The 18,167-nt window shown below is 40.8% G+C and overlaps 1 protein-coding gene across 9 annotated transcripts in view; it reads right to left on the minus strand.

The window, feature by feature from the left end:
• The window catches only part of tmem135 (transmembrane protein 135), a 382,777-nt gene that overhangs the window by 185,706 nt on the left and 178,904 nt on the right, over positions 1-18,167 (minus strand). For 7 of the 9 annotated variants that reach the window (XM_069890895.1, XM_069890892.1, XM_069890893.1 and 4 more), the window contains exon 5: positions 4,464-4,529. The exons of the other annotated variants lie outside the window; for them this stretch is intronic. In XM_069890895.1, the coding sequence (XP_069746996.1) occupies positions 4,464-4,529 (66 nt within the window). The remainder of the gene's footprint in view (positions 1-4,463; positions 4,530-18,167) is intronic. 9 annotated transcript variants of the gene reach the window in all.

Raw genomic sequence — 18,167 nt, forward strand, 5'->3', positions numbered from 1 at the left:
CTTCTCTCTCCTTCATATGATGCCTCTTCATAACAACAAAAGCCAAAAGTAGAAACAGACCATCAGTCCTTCATACCCCTTCTGCCAGCCAGTCAGATCACAGATAATTTTTTATATTAGTGTTAAATTCTTGATGAAACGAATATCCCTCGATTCCATTAATATCTAATATCTATCAATCTTCAATTCATTCAGCAATTCAAGTTTTCAAGCCAATTTTTTCTCAAGTTTGCACCAATACAACCGGATAGTTTTTGCACTTCTTTAAAACTGCTTTTAGTTCAGTTTCCCTGAATTCAGAGACAGCAACATAAATTAAGTGCAAAATTCAAAAGCTTAGGGAGCATGGGAGTACTTATCCTTTTATGTTCCTACTTCAGGAGGGAAGTTATTTTTAAACATCTAATTCAGTGTAGGCTCATAACGTTAATTAAAGCTTATAAAGATCCGAGAGGGAAAATGGTATAAACTAATTAATTAAATAGATAACATTTGAAAAAAATCAAGTTAATAGAAACGTAAATCGTATATTATAGTCACACTGTGTTGTGATGAGAGAAAGAAGTAGTCGGATTCAGATGACATCCAATTGGAAAAACTATTGGTTTTTTCACACGCACGCTTTTATACAGCACTCCCAGGACACCTTGTGCACCATTTTCCATCCCACTGTTTTCCCCACAGTCAGCATCCTTCCGACAGCTGACAACTATGGTGCACTCGCGACTTTTAGAGCGAGTTTAATGCACGCTTAGGTGAGCCTCCTCCACATGCCACACTCCCCCGCCCTCAGAACCGGCAATAAGAAGCAAAACATCCAGTGCCTGCGCTTACACCTCGTTTTCATGGTGCAAACTCTGTTTCCAGCAGGTTGAGGTCCAGGTGTGCTGGCTTGAGATGGTCAATAGCAAATGTTTCTCCATGCCTACTGATGTCCAGGAAGCAAGTCTTGCCATTATGGCATACCATCCTAAATAGCCCCTCGTGGGGCAGCTGTAGAGGCAGTCTGAGTGCACCTCTCTGCACAAAGACATACTCACAGTTCTTGAGCACAAAGGCTGTCTTGGTGCCATGGTGGGAGGTTGGGATCGGGGCTCGGCTCCTGAGCCACTCACACAATTTGATGATCACTTCTGTTGGCGCATCCTCCTGCCAGCAAACTGCAGGCACAAACTTCCCAGCCACTATAATCGGGGGGGGGGAGGAGGGGGGCCATAAACCAACTCCGCCGACAAAGACTTCAGGTCTTCCGGATGCCTAGCAGCTCCCAGGGTAGTTCAGCTACATAGTCTGGTCCATGAAGGCATGCCATAAGGGTGGTATTTAAATGCCTGTGGAAGCACTCAACCATTTGACGGTGGGTGACAGCCCATCATCTGGTAGAGCTGTGTTCCCAGTAAGTGCGACAACGTGGTCCATAGCCCTATGTCCGAGGTGACATGAGCTGGGAGGCTAAAACACACCACCCAGTTGGAAACCAGGGACCTGGTGCATGACTCTGTAGAGGTGGCTGAGAGGGGAACCATGGTGAACAGATACCTCGCTCCCCTTAACACCACCAAGGGGCCCACAATGTCCACGAGCACATGCTCGAATCTTTGCTGTGTAGTCTGTAAGGGTTAGAGTGGGAATTTCACATGCTGCTGCACCTGGGTGATTTGGCAGTCCATGCAAGTCCTGGGCCCAGGGCCTGACCTACCTGTGGAGGCTGTGCTACATGAACCAATCAGCTATAAGGCAAATGGTCAATCAGATGAAGTGTTGGCAAAACCATGCAGAGCATCAAAAATGTGGTGTCTCCAAACAGTCGGTACAATGGGCCAAGCCTGGCCTGTGGTAACATCACAAAGGAGTGTTGGACGCCCTGGTCTGATGATGTCCTCCAGGCGAAGGCCCAAGACTTCAGTCTTGTATGCTGGAACATCATTGCCCTGGCTCTAAACCTCAGCCAGCGCTGCGCAATCTACCCCCGGAGATAGGGAGTTCACAACCTGCACTGAGGCACACGACAGCATGTCGGCAACTACATTGCTCTCAACGGAGATGTGCTTTATCGAGGTGGAAAACTCCTGAGATACAAGAAAGGTGGCACTGTTGGTGGGCCTACCACGGGTCCAACACTTTGTGAAGGCGAAGGTTAGGGCTTGTAGTCAGTGAAGATGGTGAATACCCTTCCTTCAAGGAAAGACTAGCAGTTCCCTGTCAAAGGCACTATATTTGACCTCCAGGGGCATAGGCCCCTGCTGAAAATGCCAGGGGCTTCCATTGGCTGTCGATTAACTGTTCCAGGATGCTGCCCACCACTGATTCGGAGGTGTTCTCATGAGGGCTGTGGCCAGGGCTTCCTTGGCCTTCTCGAAAGCTGTTGTTGTTTCCTACGTCCACGTGATTTCTTTAGGCTTTCTGGCCATGAGACCAAACAGAGGTTAAATGATGCAAGCTGCCGCAGGCAAAAAGCAATGGTAAAAATTCACCATCCTCAAGAACTCTTGCAGACCCTTAGCCAAATAGAGCCTGGCTAACTGATAATGACTTCTACTTTTGCTAGTGGTGATTGATGCGGTGCCCTATGAAGTCAATCAAGGACAACCCAAACTGGCCCTTGGCGGGATTTATTGTAAGCCCAAAATTGTGCAGGCAGCGGAATAGCAGAAGCAGGTGTTTTAGGCGTTCCTGGCAATTAATATGTCATCCATATAGGTGAACACAAACTCCATCTACTGCCCCAATGCATCCATCAACTGCTGGAATGTCTGAGCCATGTTGTTCAGACCAAATGGAATCCTGAGAAACTCAAAGAGTCCAAATGGTGTAATCAGGGCCGTCTTGTGCACATCATCTGGATGCACCAGGATTTGGTGGTACCTGCAGACAAGGTCTATATTTGAGAAAATGCGAGCCCCTTGCAGGTTGGCAGTGGAATCCTGTATATAGGGCACAGGGTTGTGGTCCATGGTGGTGGTGTCGTTTTGTTTTCTCTAATTGCTGCATGGTCTCCATCCTCCTGCTACCTTTGGCCCCATGTAGAGTGGGGATACCCAGGGGCTGTTGGATCTGCGCATAATCCCCACCTCCTCCATCTTCTCCGTCTGTCATGTCAGGTGGCAGTCTGTGGGCTTGAGCATGGAGTGGAGGTCCCTGCGTGGGGTTGTGATGTGCCTCGTTGTGTTTGGGTATAGCTGCGGAGAACTGTGGCTTTATGATGTCTGGAAATACCTCCAGAACCCTTGAAAATACGTTCCATGAATGTCTCAGAGTCCAGGAGCGTGGGGTGGGGTGTCGTTTGGCATCTCCAAGGGAGAACGTTGGAAAGTCTTTGTATCAACATAGTCACACTGTGTCGCGATAAGAGAAAGAAGTGGACTCGAACGGCATCCAGTTGGAAAAACTTTACTGGTTTTTCATGTATCTGTTTTTAAACAGCACTCCCAGGAAACCTCAGGCACCACGGGACAGAAGTGACATCATTTTCCACCCCCCTGTTTGCCCTGCAGTCAGCATCCTCCCATTGGCTGACGTCTACGGCACACTCATGATTTTCTGAGCCAGTTCAATGCTTAGGTGAGCCGCCTCAATATCAAGATTTGATAGACACATTGGGGCAAGCAATGTATAAAATGGTAACATGTGAGAATTGTATCTTGGAAAACCATTTCCAATAGGTCTCTAAATTTTGAGGATGTTCAGCTCAGCATTGGTAAACTGTGGCCTGAATTTCAGGATTCCTTTATTATCATGTAATAATACTAAAAATTTTATTACACAAAATTTTTTTCTGCCTGAGTATTATCAGTCAGCTTCCCTCCCCCCACAATCGACATAATCTATTAACATCATTGTCTGAAGAGGGCACGTAAAATCATTGAGGACCCCTTCCACCCCACACACAGCATCTTTCAGCTGTTCAGAGGGAAAGATACAGGAGTGTCAGAACCAGCACGAATCAGGCTGAGGAACAGCTTCTTCCCACAAGCAGTGAGAATGCTGAACGACCAAAGGAACTGTTCACACTAACCGTTCAAGACTCATATTTATGAATATTTGTCCTACATATGTATTGCTTTTGTGTATGTGTGTTATGTCTGGTGTATATCTGCAAGTTTTGCACCGAGGACCAGAGAACATGGTTTCATAGGGCAATCAAGTGATAATAAATTTAACTTGAACATCTGTGAAAGAAAATGAAGCATTAATGTTTCAGGTCGGCACCCTCAACTTCTTTACTCTCCTCTATTCTAGTTCTCCCATCCACAAATCCACCATCTACTCCAAAACACAAAAATGGATCAAGCAACTTATCAAAATCTTTTAAACTGAAATGATATTTTACTTCCCTCTGCTAAGCCTTCCTCAGACCTTTTTATTCATTTCTTTGACCATTTGAGTTTAATTTTCTGACTAAAGAGTTAACTAAATAGTGATTTTGACAAATAATTTGTTTAAATACTTCATTACATTCTTACCTCCCCATGTTTAACTGGTGTGATGAGACCCCTTGTTACAGCCATTCGAAATATACTTTCAGTTGCCTGTGAACAAAGAGTACAAAGGCTTGATTCTTAATACATTCCATGACAATGTGCACAAAATATGTAATAAAACAAAGAATCCAGAGTATGGAGTGCAATAAAATAGTTTACCTGTTAAGCTAAATATATAACCAAAACTTTAATTTTCTGATCCTCAATATGATGCACATATTTCCCAATACAAAATATTTTTAGTTTAACATTAATCACGACTTATGAGCAGCTTAAAAATTTTGAATTCTTCGCAATGTTCCTAAAAAGTAACTTTACTGATTTTCCAGAAATCTCACTGGAAGCTTATCAAACATTAAAACACCTCTCCCTTATGCTGGCATGAGAAATCTTAAAAGAAATATGGACCAAAATAGACATTGAACTAGCATAGCCAGCATGCACAAATTGGGCCAAAGGGCCTATTTCCATTCTGTAAAACTCTACGACTATAAATAAGTATGATATTGTTGGAACTGATTCAACAGTAGTGCCAGTAGCTTTAGGAAAAAGTTTTAGCAACACGAGCTACATATGTATGCTGCAACTGACCAAGTCTCTGTAGCGAACTCCAATCCTAGCTCTGGGAGTGCACGAGCCTCTCTTGACAATACAGCTTTGCTTTCTATGGACGTTAAAAAGACTATTAAAGATCCTCCAGCATTTTGGTTTTTACTACAGTCACAGCTTCTGCAGACTTTCAGGTTTCATTCAGTTGATCCACTGCAAAAACTCTTCAAGAGATGCCTACCCTGAAGAAGTTCTCCTCTCTTCGAAAGGAGTTCTCACTGCTCCCCATCTGCACTCCATGTAACTTTCAAGTTCTATGGCCATGCCCTCACCCAGACTAGCTTCCATAGCCACATGTCCATTAGTGGCCTCCACTGCCATCTAGTTTCATGTGGATTCCAGCTCTGGTTCCAAGCCTTCCAGTTTGGCCTCCACCACCATCTCAGGTTCCTGAACTGCATCGACTCCTGCTCTCTTCGCTTCTCCCACCATATCCCATAGACTACCCTCAACTCGATGCACAGGTACCAACAGACCTTCACTCTCTCGCGACCATAACTCCTACACTTCATCCACCACCGGATCTACGTATTCAACCTCCAATTCTAAGCACACCTGACATCCATCAAGGATCTGAATCTCGCATCTCTGGAGACTGCTGCCTTGGTCTCCACTGTGGACCTGATGATTTACAGGACAGAGCTCCTGGCACGGGTCTCCATCTTGGCCTCCTCGACAACAGGATCGTGCCTCCAACATGAACTTTCACCCTGAACCCGCCAACCGACATGAACGTTCACCCTGAACCAGCTAGACCACAGGACAAAGCTTCATGCTCATGTCTCCATCTTGGCCCCAGCAACCAACAGGATAAGCCTCCGACATGAATTTTCACCCTGAACTCGGTGACCTACAAAACCGAGCTTTGGACGTGGGTTTCCACCTTGGCCCCTGCAACCTACAGGACCACGCTTCTGTCGTGAACTCCCAGCACGACTTTGGGAGTGCACAGGCCTCCCTAGACCAGCTGAGTTCCTCTAGTGTCTGGGGTGTGTTTTTAACTACAATCACAGCATCTGCAGACTTTCTAATCTCAGTCATGCTGAATATCATATCTAACTTCAGAGGAGTACACACACATTCACTGCTTTCCTGGAACACAGTCAGATAATCTGAGAGTCCAATTTGAAAGACCAATACCATGCACAAACAGACAAGGCCATATTCTCCCAAACAGGAAAACTGAGACTTGGATTTTGAGAAAATAAACTTCAAATCTTTGAATTTACAGTTCTACAATATTCTTTGAACTGCTTTCATTATTGTGTTCTCACTCCTTATACTGTTATCTCAATAGTTTACCACTACCCCAAAAATAATTAACTGTCTTTGCTATGTAATACTACACAGAAAAGTGACTGCATCCTGCAATCCACCTTCTCTCGGTCACAGTTTAAACTGAGCATGTCCAATTATTGACTCCCCAATCCGCAATTGGTGGGTTATGACTGGATTCAAAATTATTAAAGAGACCTGCCCTATTTCATCTGCTGCATACTATTTTCATGCTGCTGGGCACGTTTTATCATTCGCGATCATTATTAATTCTCAGCCAATCCCCCAAGCTGATGGCATTCTCAGCTCTCTCCAGAGCTGACACTAATCATCTGTGTGAGACATTCCAGACCCCATCTCCACACTGAGCATCTCACCCACAATAATCTTTCTGTGGGTGAAATGTTCTCTATTACCTTGCCTCAACTCCCACAATCCTCTTGTAACTCACTTACTCAGTAAAGTATACACACAACACCAAATAATCATTAAAAAAAAATCCAGTTACAGTAAAATGCCCACTACTTGTCAGCCTCAAGCAATTGGCAAAAAAAATCCACTGCAAATAAATAGTCAAAAATATGAAAGTTTAAAATTGATGATCACGCACTCTCAAGCAACTGGAAAATTAACTTATCCAGCATCTACCAATCATCATAGGTGCTGGATACTGAGGGTTTTATTGTAATCAGAAATTACTTTGGGCCTTATTTACAACGGAGGATAAGACTATTCCGTTAAAGAGCTTAGAGACATGTATAAATATTTAAATTTGGTCATTCGTGAAGGGGCACGAGGGCACATAGATGTACGAAATTAAACTGCTTGATAATTATTTGATATTTGTGTCCTTGCTGCTCACAGCCCTATGCACATTTTTGAAAATGCACTTATTTTAATATGTGATGAGAAGAATTTCTGTGGACAAATTTTTTTTATCTGCTCCATAGTTTTAATCTCCCATCTGCTATAGGTCAACAAACCTCAACCCTGTCCTCCAAAACAGAGGCCTAATTAATTACTTTGCATCATTATTATATTGTCTGTTCAATTTTTATTTGATAAATGTTTTCCAGATTTCCTGCATACTACTTTTTCAAGATTTGGCTTGTTAAGTAAAAAATTAAAACTCCGGAAAGGGGCTGTGGCAAGGGTCGGGGGTCTGTGTGTGGTGTGTGTGTGTGTGTGTGTGTGTGTGTGTGTGTGTGTGTGTGTGTGTGTGTGTGTGTGTGTGTGTGTGTGTGTGTGTGTGTGTGTGTGTGTGTGTTGGGGGGAGGGGGATTGGGGAAGTGGGTTGCTGAAGGGCAGAAGGCAGGATGCAGGGAACAGATGGCAGGATGGAGGGAAGTATTAACACATAATATGCCAAACATTAACTTGCTTAAACAAGAAAGAGAACCTACAATTCAACTCATTACCTTTCAAAGGACAAGACTTTGAATTTTCCTTTATTTATTCATGAATTGATATGAGCAACAATGGAAATTGCCACTCCCAATTTTGTTACAAATTTCCAGAACTAAATACTTAGGAACACTTGGGTGGCACAGTTAGTGCAGCAGTTAGCGCAATGCTATTCCAGCATCCGCAACCTTGGTTCGAATCCAGCTGACTGTAAGAAGTTTGTATGTTCTCCCACTGTCTGCGTGGGTTTCCACGGAGTTCTCCAGTTTCCTCCCACCCTTTAAAAACATACTTGGATTGTAACTTAATTGGTGTATCTGGGAGGCACAGGCTCATTGGTTAGAAGGGCCTGCTACCATGCTGTTTGTCTAAATGTAAGCATCCCAAAACCTTGTTTTATTTTCTTGTTATACTGTTAACATACAGGAAATACAATGCAGTTTTAAACATTTTTGTACTTTAAAATCCACTCAGGGAAACTTGGCTTTTAAGTAAAAACTCCCATTAAAGTTTCAAATTATTTTTAAAATATGCTGATGTTTCTGAGAAAAACTGAAGTGTTAATTTTTTTTTAAAGATTCGGATGCAGATCAGGTAACCATATACATGTGACTATATTTTGAACCCAATTAAAACAATTGGCTGGCAGGCAATAATATTTCAACCTCAGTAAATTTGTCATCATTAACTTGCTCATTATTAGGTTCCACAAAGACATTTGTAAGCAGTATGAAACATGTAGTAATATAAATTGGGTAAACTGATTGTAATTTGCCGTAATATTTCATTATTAACTTTTCAAATTGCAGAACTCTATAATACATAGAAGTTTACAAAAAGCACGACAAAATTTTGAATGCCACATTTCCAGATTTAGTAACAGAAAACAAATTGATTGTTCTTAACTGTAACTATATGAGCAACCTCACAGCTAAGTACAGATGGTATAAGTAGGACTCACACCAAATAAATCCAGCAACTACAAACAAAAGAACAATTGTTTTCTCGCAAATACGTGTAACATAACACAAGTAATTATATACCTGTCTGAGGGAAGAATACCTGTACTTCTGTTCAATGGCAGGTAATCTTAAAGAGCTGTTGTGAACTCACTTAATATTATCCAACATCCATGGCAACCTCGAGCTCTATTTCTTCTACAAACCCACTGCAACAGAAGAGGGAGGACCCTACACAAGCTTTTGTATTCTTTGAAATTGCTTTCTTTCATCAGCCTTCCCACCAACATTTTAAGGATGTTTCAGCCAAACAGAGGAGTCTGTAAATCCAGTTAAGCGTCTTTTTTCTATTGAGATTCACTGATGTGTGGGCTTTTCTTTCTATACATGCAAGAGATCTTTTGAAATACACTGGTACTTATACAACCACATCACATGTCAAAGCTATTCAAATACATGCCAAATCTGCAGGCATTGAAAGGCGAGGATCCCAGATTCTTGATAGAAACTGCACACTCGATGTGTTCTGTGTCACTAAGAAGATTAACACAACAAGTACTGCTTCCTTTTTGAAAAGGAAAAGAGGAGGCCACCTGGACTCATTGCTGTCTGACAAAGGATAGACTTTAAACATCTGTGATAACTTCAGTGGGTCAAAGGGAATGGCAAAAAAAAAACATGCAAAATACAATCAAACAAATCAGTTGCCAATAAAACGTTCCTTCAAGTCACAAGTTGCACTGCCGGCATTATTACAGGTCAGACACCCTCAAGTTTCCTTTTCACTGCATGCTTACAGACAAGTAAAATTGTTTAACCAAGGGGCAAGGCAAAATAATTCAACAATTTCATCATCTGAGAATTTAATTCCTTCATTTTCCAAAACCCAAGAGAAAGTCATGGAAAAGGGAAACCTAGAAATATAGTAGCTTATATGTACAAAGATGTACAAACAAACCCACCAACCATCTCTGCAGATGAAGTACATCATAAACAAAAGCAAAGATTTTTTTTGCAATAGAAACTTGTCAAGTTGACTTTTTGGCATTATAATGTTCATTCAGGAAGCTATCGCCAATAGTTTTTTGCAATGAATTCAGGTGCATTCACTGAAAAATCAAGAGGCCACATAAACACCACTACATTTCTTGAGCCAATTTCACATTCACCAATGCAAATGCAACTCCAGTTTAATCTTTTCTTGAAGTCAATCAACTTCACTCTCTCACCCCATGTTTATAATTATGCACGAGATATCAAAGCTGTGGCAAAAGGATCTTCCTGCTCACAATGTCTCTCAGATATCATGTGAAGTACTGTGGCGGTGCACAGCCTCATGGCGAACCGGCCCCGCTTGTAGCGCCACGTGGCGGGGCAGCCATTAGGAGATGGCGTCATCAGGGGTTTTCTTCTGGACTCCAGCATCCCTTCCAGCACGCGCCCTGGGCCGCGATTATGACGTCACAATGCACCAGGTGACTGAGCTCCTGCTGCCCTTAAAGGGGCGGGCGGAATTTGAATAAAAAGTCATCGGTGTTTACCCCCAGCTCCTCAGAGTGCCACAGTACATTCATTTACTTGGATTATTATTCACATCTAGAAGCTGCAAATACAAAATAGATCATCTGAAAATTTCTACATTTCTAACTGAATGATATGGAACTTTTCTTCACTGACCGGAGTTCAGATATTGCTAGTATTTAATCAATTAGAAATACAGTACTTGAAATTCCTATAAACTATTATGCGATCCAAACAAGGTTTCAACATTTTGGTTTCTGTAAAGCACAAACACAATAAAGAACTTGATAAACACATTTCATGACCTGAAATGATTTTAGACAAATGGTAACTCATTCAATTAGCATATATTTCAGAAACAATGACTGCATCGCTTCAGACATTCTATCATGTGTTGGTGCAAAAATGTTGATCACAATATTGACAAGTTTGTATAGATACAGGCAGCAATCCACTCAACAGAGCTGAACTGCATGTTGACCGATAGTAACCTCCAGCGAGAAAAATGAAATAACATTCAACTGAGAGCTTCAGGTCCTAGTGTAGTAAGTCATTGCAAGTTCTAACTTCTCTGCATATTCCTTCTTTCCCCTTCATATCTAAGGGATCATAATATTTGTCATGCATACCAGGTGCACAGTAAAATGCCCCATCAAATGATTTGCACCGGATAATACCACAATGAAAATGAGTTTGTCAGAAACATTGTATGATGAATATATGCACTGAAATTCTTTCTTGCTGCAGCTGAACAATTGGTTAAAAAAAATGTACAATTGTATTCTTAATTGAATGAAAAAGAGACTATAAACACAAATGATAGATAATAATTATTCAGATATCTTTGTGCAAACAAAATGTGCAGATAATCCTTTTGTGATGTCAGATCAGTCCCAATTAGTGTAAAAGGAGTAAGTTCAAAAGCCTGAAACCTGTTGGAAGGAAACTGTTCTTGAACTTAGAGGTCTTCAGGCTTCTGTAACATCTAGTTGAAGGCAGCAGCAAGAAGAGGCCATAATGAGGATGACAGGGGTCCTTTATGATGTTGGCTGCCTTCTTGAAGCAGCACCTCACATTGGCTATGCAGCCTTCTGGATTCCTGGGCATTCAAACCAAGCCTTGATAAGACCAGTTGGTATACTTTCCACAGTGCACCTGTAGAAATGATAGAGAATCCAATGACATGCCAGATCTCAGACTCCTTAAAAAGTACATGCATTGTTGTGCCTTGTTCATAGTTGCCTCAATGTACTGGCTCCTGGAGATGTCTTCTGGCATATGGACTCCCAAAGAACTTGAAGATTCTATCCCTCTCCAACACAATCCCATTAATGCAGACAGGTGTGTGGTCTTTCAGCCTCATTCCTAAAATCAACAATAAACTCCTTGGTCTTGGTTATATTGAGAACAAGATTGCTCTTCTGGCACGATTGAACCAGTTTCCCATTCTGATTCATCATTTCCAGTTATACAGCCATTCACTCCAATATTGACAGATATCTATTAAGTAAACATCAAAGAGGCAAATAAGGATCATGTGACCTGAAAAGTATACATCTTTATTTAACTTTGAACCTTTCCCACACTATATACTGGCTTTACAAATGGAAACAGCATTGGCAAATACACCAATATAACTGCATGAAGAGAATGGCCACTTGCTTTAAATAGTAGTCAAGAGAGTAGTAAGGAAGAGGTGGAACAGAGTCCCGTTTCATTTTGTTTCCGACAATAGGCAACCTGAATTGATACTTTTCTGAAGATTAACACACATTGTTATTCTTTCCACCAGTCACGGAGAAAAACACGGTTGAGACAACAGCATATCCATATTCTTTTTACAGTTAAAGGAAAAGAAAGCTAAAAATAACACAAAAGTGCAGTGTCATGCAAAACTTTTCTCACTGTGTTAGTATTCTACACTTCTATGGCATGTGTAAAATGCAGAGAACAACTGTCAAAACATAAGAAACATTTGTTGCTTTCATCTGTACCATGTTAAAATGAACTTAGGACTCAATAATGCTTTTTCATTCTGGGACATTTTCTCCTTTTTTATGGAGCATGTGCTGTGTAAAAAGCATGGAAACAGAATGGGGGTGTTTTTACCCCAAATGGACCTAGTAAAATTCCTTGAATGCCCGCAATGTAAACTGCTCTTCAGGCATTCTGGGACCAACTCAGCTAATTAATATGACATTGTGATGACTTTTGATGACATGTAAGTAATGTGCACGACTTTTCAGCGTGAGGTTTGAAAATTTGAAACCAACAGTCAGTCAGTTATCAGCATCGAACAGCCAACAGTCAGTTCAGAGCATCCAACAACCATGATGTCTATCATATGGATTGATTCTAAGATCCACAAGCTCCTCAGCATCTGTGCGAGAGCGAAATAAACCGTCACATAATGGGCAAGGTGAGGGATGGACCGATATTACATCGGGTAGCATCAAAAATGAGAGAAAGGGGGCTTAATTCAGACAAGTCCCAGGTGATTAGCTTAAATGTCTGCATACCTGAAGTGCCATCAAGTAAATGACCACAATGGCTGGAGTGGCAGGGGGCGATTGGACTGGCCATCTTTTGAACTTTGTTATGCCACCTGGGGTACAAGCCATTCAGCATACCCAGTAGTACTAAGGAGCAACACTGATGGTCCATCATCCCCTGATATGGTTCCAGATGTGTCTCCCTCCTCCAGCAGCAGTCCTGATGCCGAGGCCCCAAGTCGCATGGAAAGTGAGCCGAGCAACACAGCACCTGTGCCTCAAGAGCAATGAGGTAAAAACTTATTTCTTCTCGTGACAACAAATTTTGTCATGTGTTTTCAGAATCAGAATGTATTGCCATGAACAAGTCATGAAATTGGGTATTTTGCGGCAGCGTCATGGTGCAAACATTCATATTATAACCATCTTACAACATTACGATAAAAAATGTAAAAATAATAGTGCACAAAAAGTAAGACAATGTCTTTGGTTCATTGATTATTTAGGAATCTAATGGCAGTGGGGAAAAATCTGTCCTTGTGCCACTGGGTACTCTTCTCTAGGCTCCTGTACCTTTTTCTTGAAAATAGCAGAATGAAGAGGGCATGGGTTTTGTAAGTGTGTCTGTCTATAAGGAATGGTTTTTCTAATGTAGCTTGTGTTCTATTGCTTTCCAGGGTTCCAGTCACCTAAGAAGAGACCAAGTCCTACCAAGGCACAGGTGGTGACCAGGAAATGAGGAAAGTGTTGCACTCTGGACCGTGAGGGTGTTGAGAGGGAGCATATTCAGCAGGAGGTGCAGAGGGCATGTGAGGAACAGATGTAGAGAGAGGTACAGGAGGCGGAGATGGTAGCACGTGAAGTGGATAGATGAACCTACTCAGAGGAGATTGCAAGGTTTGGACAAATGTTCAAAATTTTCCACCATGAAATGTAAAACCAAGCCTCACTCATAATGGTCATGATGACTCCAATGACATCCTCTGCTCCACAGCGTCAACCTCCCGTGTCACTGCCATAAACTCCTGTGTGACAGGAGTGCATCAACCCCATAGCTAGCATTTCTATCAGACATCACAGCACAGTGACCTCATGCAACCCTCAGTCGGGACATACGAGTCTTTTCAATCACCCTTGTCCTCCTCCAGCTGCTGCAGTAATGTGACTTTTGAAAGTGGTCATCGATGAATGGTTTTATTGGACAGTTGAATTAAGATTCTTTATTTGCACAGTTGTAAATAGTATCCTGTTCACTATTATTCTATGACAAGTGCACTAGATACATCTACTAGGTTAATTTCTTACAGAAGGGACATAATTGCCTCACAGATTGCCTGGAGCTTATGTGTTTGTGCACCCTGATAAGCAACCTACTCAAGCTCCTCAGGTAGATCATTGTTCTACTTAGGCAAGAAGTGTTCCCACTATGAATCAACATGCTATGGTCACCAAGTTACATTCCTCTCCTCAGCAATCTTCAAATGAGGCTATGGATAACTTCAACATTGATCTTAAAAACTTGTCCTCATCCACATTTCAGGGAGAGACACACTAATCATCCTGTGTAGCTTCGTTCATCAAAACAGTAAATCATACACTACTTATGTGGTTACGTCAGAGACAAAATATGGAATTATTTTGTTTTTTCTTATATTTAGACACAACAGACTCTTCTAGCCAACAAGCCGTAAAAATGAAGGACTAGAGGTGTAGAGCTCGTCGAAAGAACCAAAGACTTGTTGATCCAAACCAAGGCTTTTATTAGCAAAAGACCGGTGGCCGACCAGTCCGACCAGGTGGCCGACCAGTCCGGAATGATCCGACCTGGCTAGGGACACAACCCTTTAAGGCCCAGACAATAGGTGTGGCTTAGCTCTCAGCCAATCGCTGTAAGCACAGTCTAGATACAGTAACTATATACACTATGTACATTGGTGATAGATCTGAACTATCACAAGAGGAAACCCACGTAGTCACAGAGAGAATGTACAAACTCCTTACAGACAGCACTGGGCATTACTGGCAAAGGCAACATGTTGCTGCTCCTACTGAACTGTCCTGGAACTATATTGCCACAATGGCTTATTGAGCCATTTCAGGCAGCATTTAAGATTCCCTTCTTTCATGCTTTATAGGTTTCCTTCCCATCCCAATCTCAAAAAAAAAGGGTCCCGATCTGAAATATTGACCATTGTTTCTCTCCATGGATTCTGACCTGCTGAATCCCCAACTTATTATTTGGTCAAGATTCCAACATCCGCAGTTCTTGTCTCGCTGCAGCATTCAATAATTAATTTCTAGTTTGATCTTCAAGATAGAGATTTTTTAAAGAGTCTAACATCCAAAACATTAATCAGTTAAAACCTTCTCCAACTTCCTTCACTATTCATCTATCACCAATCACAACTAGACGTGACAGAACTGTGAAGAGTTTTGATGCGATCTTTTATAAAGCATCTCTCACAGATAAAATAAACTCATAACAACAGAGCAAGTGCACCGCTTCCAAAAAAGAGAATGCCTTCCCTTCAATCAAGTCGTTGCAATACGAAAATTCTAAAGAGATTTTTCTAAATGCACTCTTCCTAACAGGTATAAAATAAACCCAAGGTAAAAGCTATGGATCACCTAGACTACAGCAACACATACATCAGGTATCCTTCATTGATACAGCTCAGCTTTTAACACAATCACACCCTCAGTGCTGGTCAACAAGTCTCAAAGCATGCCCCTCTGCAACTTGATCTGTGACTTACTCATCAGAAGACCACAGTCAGTATATATTGTCTCCTCCTCACTAACAATCAACATAGGTACATATCAAGCATGCATGTTTAGCCCACTGCTCTACTCACAATACACCCATGATTGTGTGGCTAGGCACAACTCAAATTCTGTCTACAAATTTTCTGTGTCAGCAGAATCACAAAGAGCAATGAGGAAGTGTACAAGAGGGAGATAGATCAGCTAGTTGAGTGGTGCCACAACAACCTTGCTCTCAACATTAGCAAAACCAATGATCTGATTGTGGACTTCAGTAGGAAAGCAGGAGAACATGAAGTAGTCCTCATCGAGAGGTCAGCAGTGAAAGGGTTAAGAGCTTCAAGTTCTTGTGTCAATATCTCTGAGGATCTGTCCTGGGGCCTCCATATCGATGCAATCACGAGAAAGGATCGCCAGCGGCTATACTTGGTGAGAAATTTGAGATTTGGTATGTCACCAAAGACAAATCTTGCAAATTTGTGTATTGAGTGTACTGTGGAAAACATTCTGACTGGTTGCATCACTGTCTAGAATGAAGGTGGCAATGCATAGGACAAGAGAAACTAAAGTTGTGAACTCAGCAAGAACCATCACAGGCATTAGTTTCCATTCAATCAAGGACATCTACAAGAGGTGGTGTCTTAAGAAAGCAGCCTCCATCCTTAAGGACTCTCACCACCCAGGCCATGCCCTCTTCACATTGCTCCTTCAGGAAAGAGGGAAAGGACCCTGAAGACAAACACCCAGAAGAGTAAGGTCAGCTTCTTCTCCTCTGCCACCAGATTTCTGAATGAACAATGAAATATACACCCATTTTCCCTTATTTTGGTACTAATTTATTTATTTTTAAATGCAATTTTACAGCAATATCTGCACTGTAATTCTGCCGCAAAATAGTGCATCTCGTGACCTGTTCGTGTAAAATCAGTTTCTGATTTTAATACTGACAAATTAGATGAAAATGAAAACATTTCAGATGAAAAATTCCTACCACCATAAAGTTTTGACCTTTATTTCTTAATTCAGTAAAAGTATAATGATACCCTTGAATACAGATCAGATTCAAGATTCTGCAGAACTGACAGTATAATGACTTCTACAATTCAATTGCTTCAAGATTCTTACGTGAGTGCAAACAATGAACAAAGGTTAAAAATCCTTCACAAATATTTAGATTCAAAGATTTATAAATAATGCAATAATACATTTTACTACACTTGCATGACCATAATTCTGTGCATCCAGTACATTTTGTTAACTTACTCATCAGCCTAACATACACATGTTTAAGACTTGAATTTGTTTACTCTCTGATGATGCAATGGGTAAAAATCTTCATCCTCATTTTCAAGTCCTCCTGTGGCATTGTTTCCTATTCCTAAAACCGTTTCCATCCCTAAAAGTCTTGAAGATTTCCTTGCTTGTCCAATCCTGCTCAATTGCAGATATTCAATTTTAATTGGTCCATATGTGACCCAAGTTCAATTTGCTTTTTCATTTAATTTAAATCCTGCTAAGTATTTTGGACTAAGTGTATATGTCAGGGGAGCTTTACTAATGAAAACTGTGGTTATCCTTCAAGGTTTTACTCAAAATTTACTTTTCTTTCAATATTGAAAATAAAAGCAAAATGACTAAAATTGAAAAAGAACAAAAGAATGGAACATTTCCCTTTGAAATCTGAAGCAGATTCCTAAAGCTTCGCCATCAGCATTGTACAGCACACCACAGTCAGTCCACACTAATTTGGTGTCTAGACTTCCTAAAGGAATTTAATCCAATGGCAATACTGCCAAAAGTTATAAAAGTTGTGAAAACATTTTATTGGGAATATTTTCCAGTCTCTTTCTGTAGAATTTCAAATAAATGCTGATAACTTTTAAGGAAATTTACTCAAAAATACAAATCAACAGGAATCCTGATTCACACAGAAAGGAAGTGGTCACAGTATTTATAACTCCTTTGAGAAATTCAAAACTTCCTCAACCGTCCCTTCCATACTAAAAGCAGTTTATGTAAGGAATAATATAACTGTTTATTCCAAGATAAATATTTCCTCCCAAGACAATTAATGCAAACTTTGTGCTTCAGTTTCCACTTCTGCTGACCTTCCAAATTTTGAATAACATTTTCAAAATTTCCATCTGCTCTATGTAGTGGAAATGGAATACATACCTCTACAGTGCTACACATCAAGCATTGTCAAATAAATTATTTTAACCTAAAACTTGATTTCCTGTAATAATTAGAATTATTGATCAATTTTAATTAATTGTTTACAATGATAGCAACAACCCAAAATTACTCAAAATGATTCAAGAATCTTTGTTTCTCACAAAGTAATGTTCCACAATATTTTTTTTGAAATGTATTAAATCATATTTTTATATAAATGAAGATTCACAAGTCCTCAAGACTTATTAACATATACGTATGGACATTATCATTTTGAAATATACTTAGGTCATTCTGACTGTGCAAGCTGCATACTAAATTTATTCTGTTCTTTCCTCATAGTTAGCATGCAAAAGTATTTACATAATTGCAATGCCCCAGTTGGTAACCGAGTCAGATTGTTGTAGATCTGGTCACAAGCAATTAGTGAATAATGGAGTCGAAGATTTCAATTGATAGCAGGGAGGAAATACTGCAAAATCTCTTTG

Source organism: Narcine bancroftii, chromosome 7 (genome assembly GCF_036971445.1).
Source record: "Narcine bancroftii isolate sNarBan1 chromosome 7, sNarBan1.hap1, whole genome shotgun sequence".
In the NCBI taxonomy this organism is placed as follows: Eukaryota; Metazoa; Chordata; class Chondrichthyes; order Torpediniformes; family Narcinidae; genus Narcine; species Narcine bancroftii.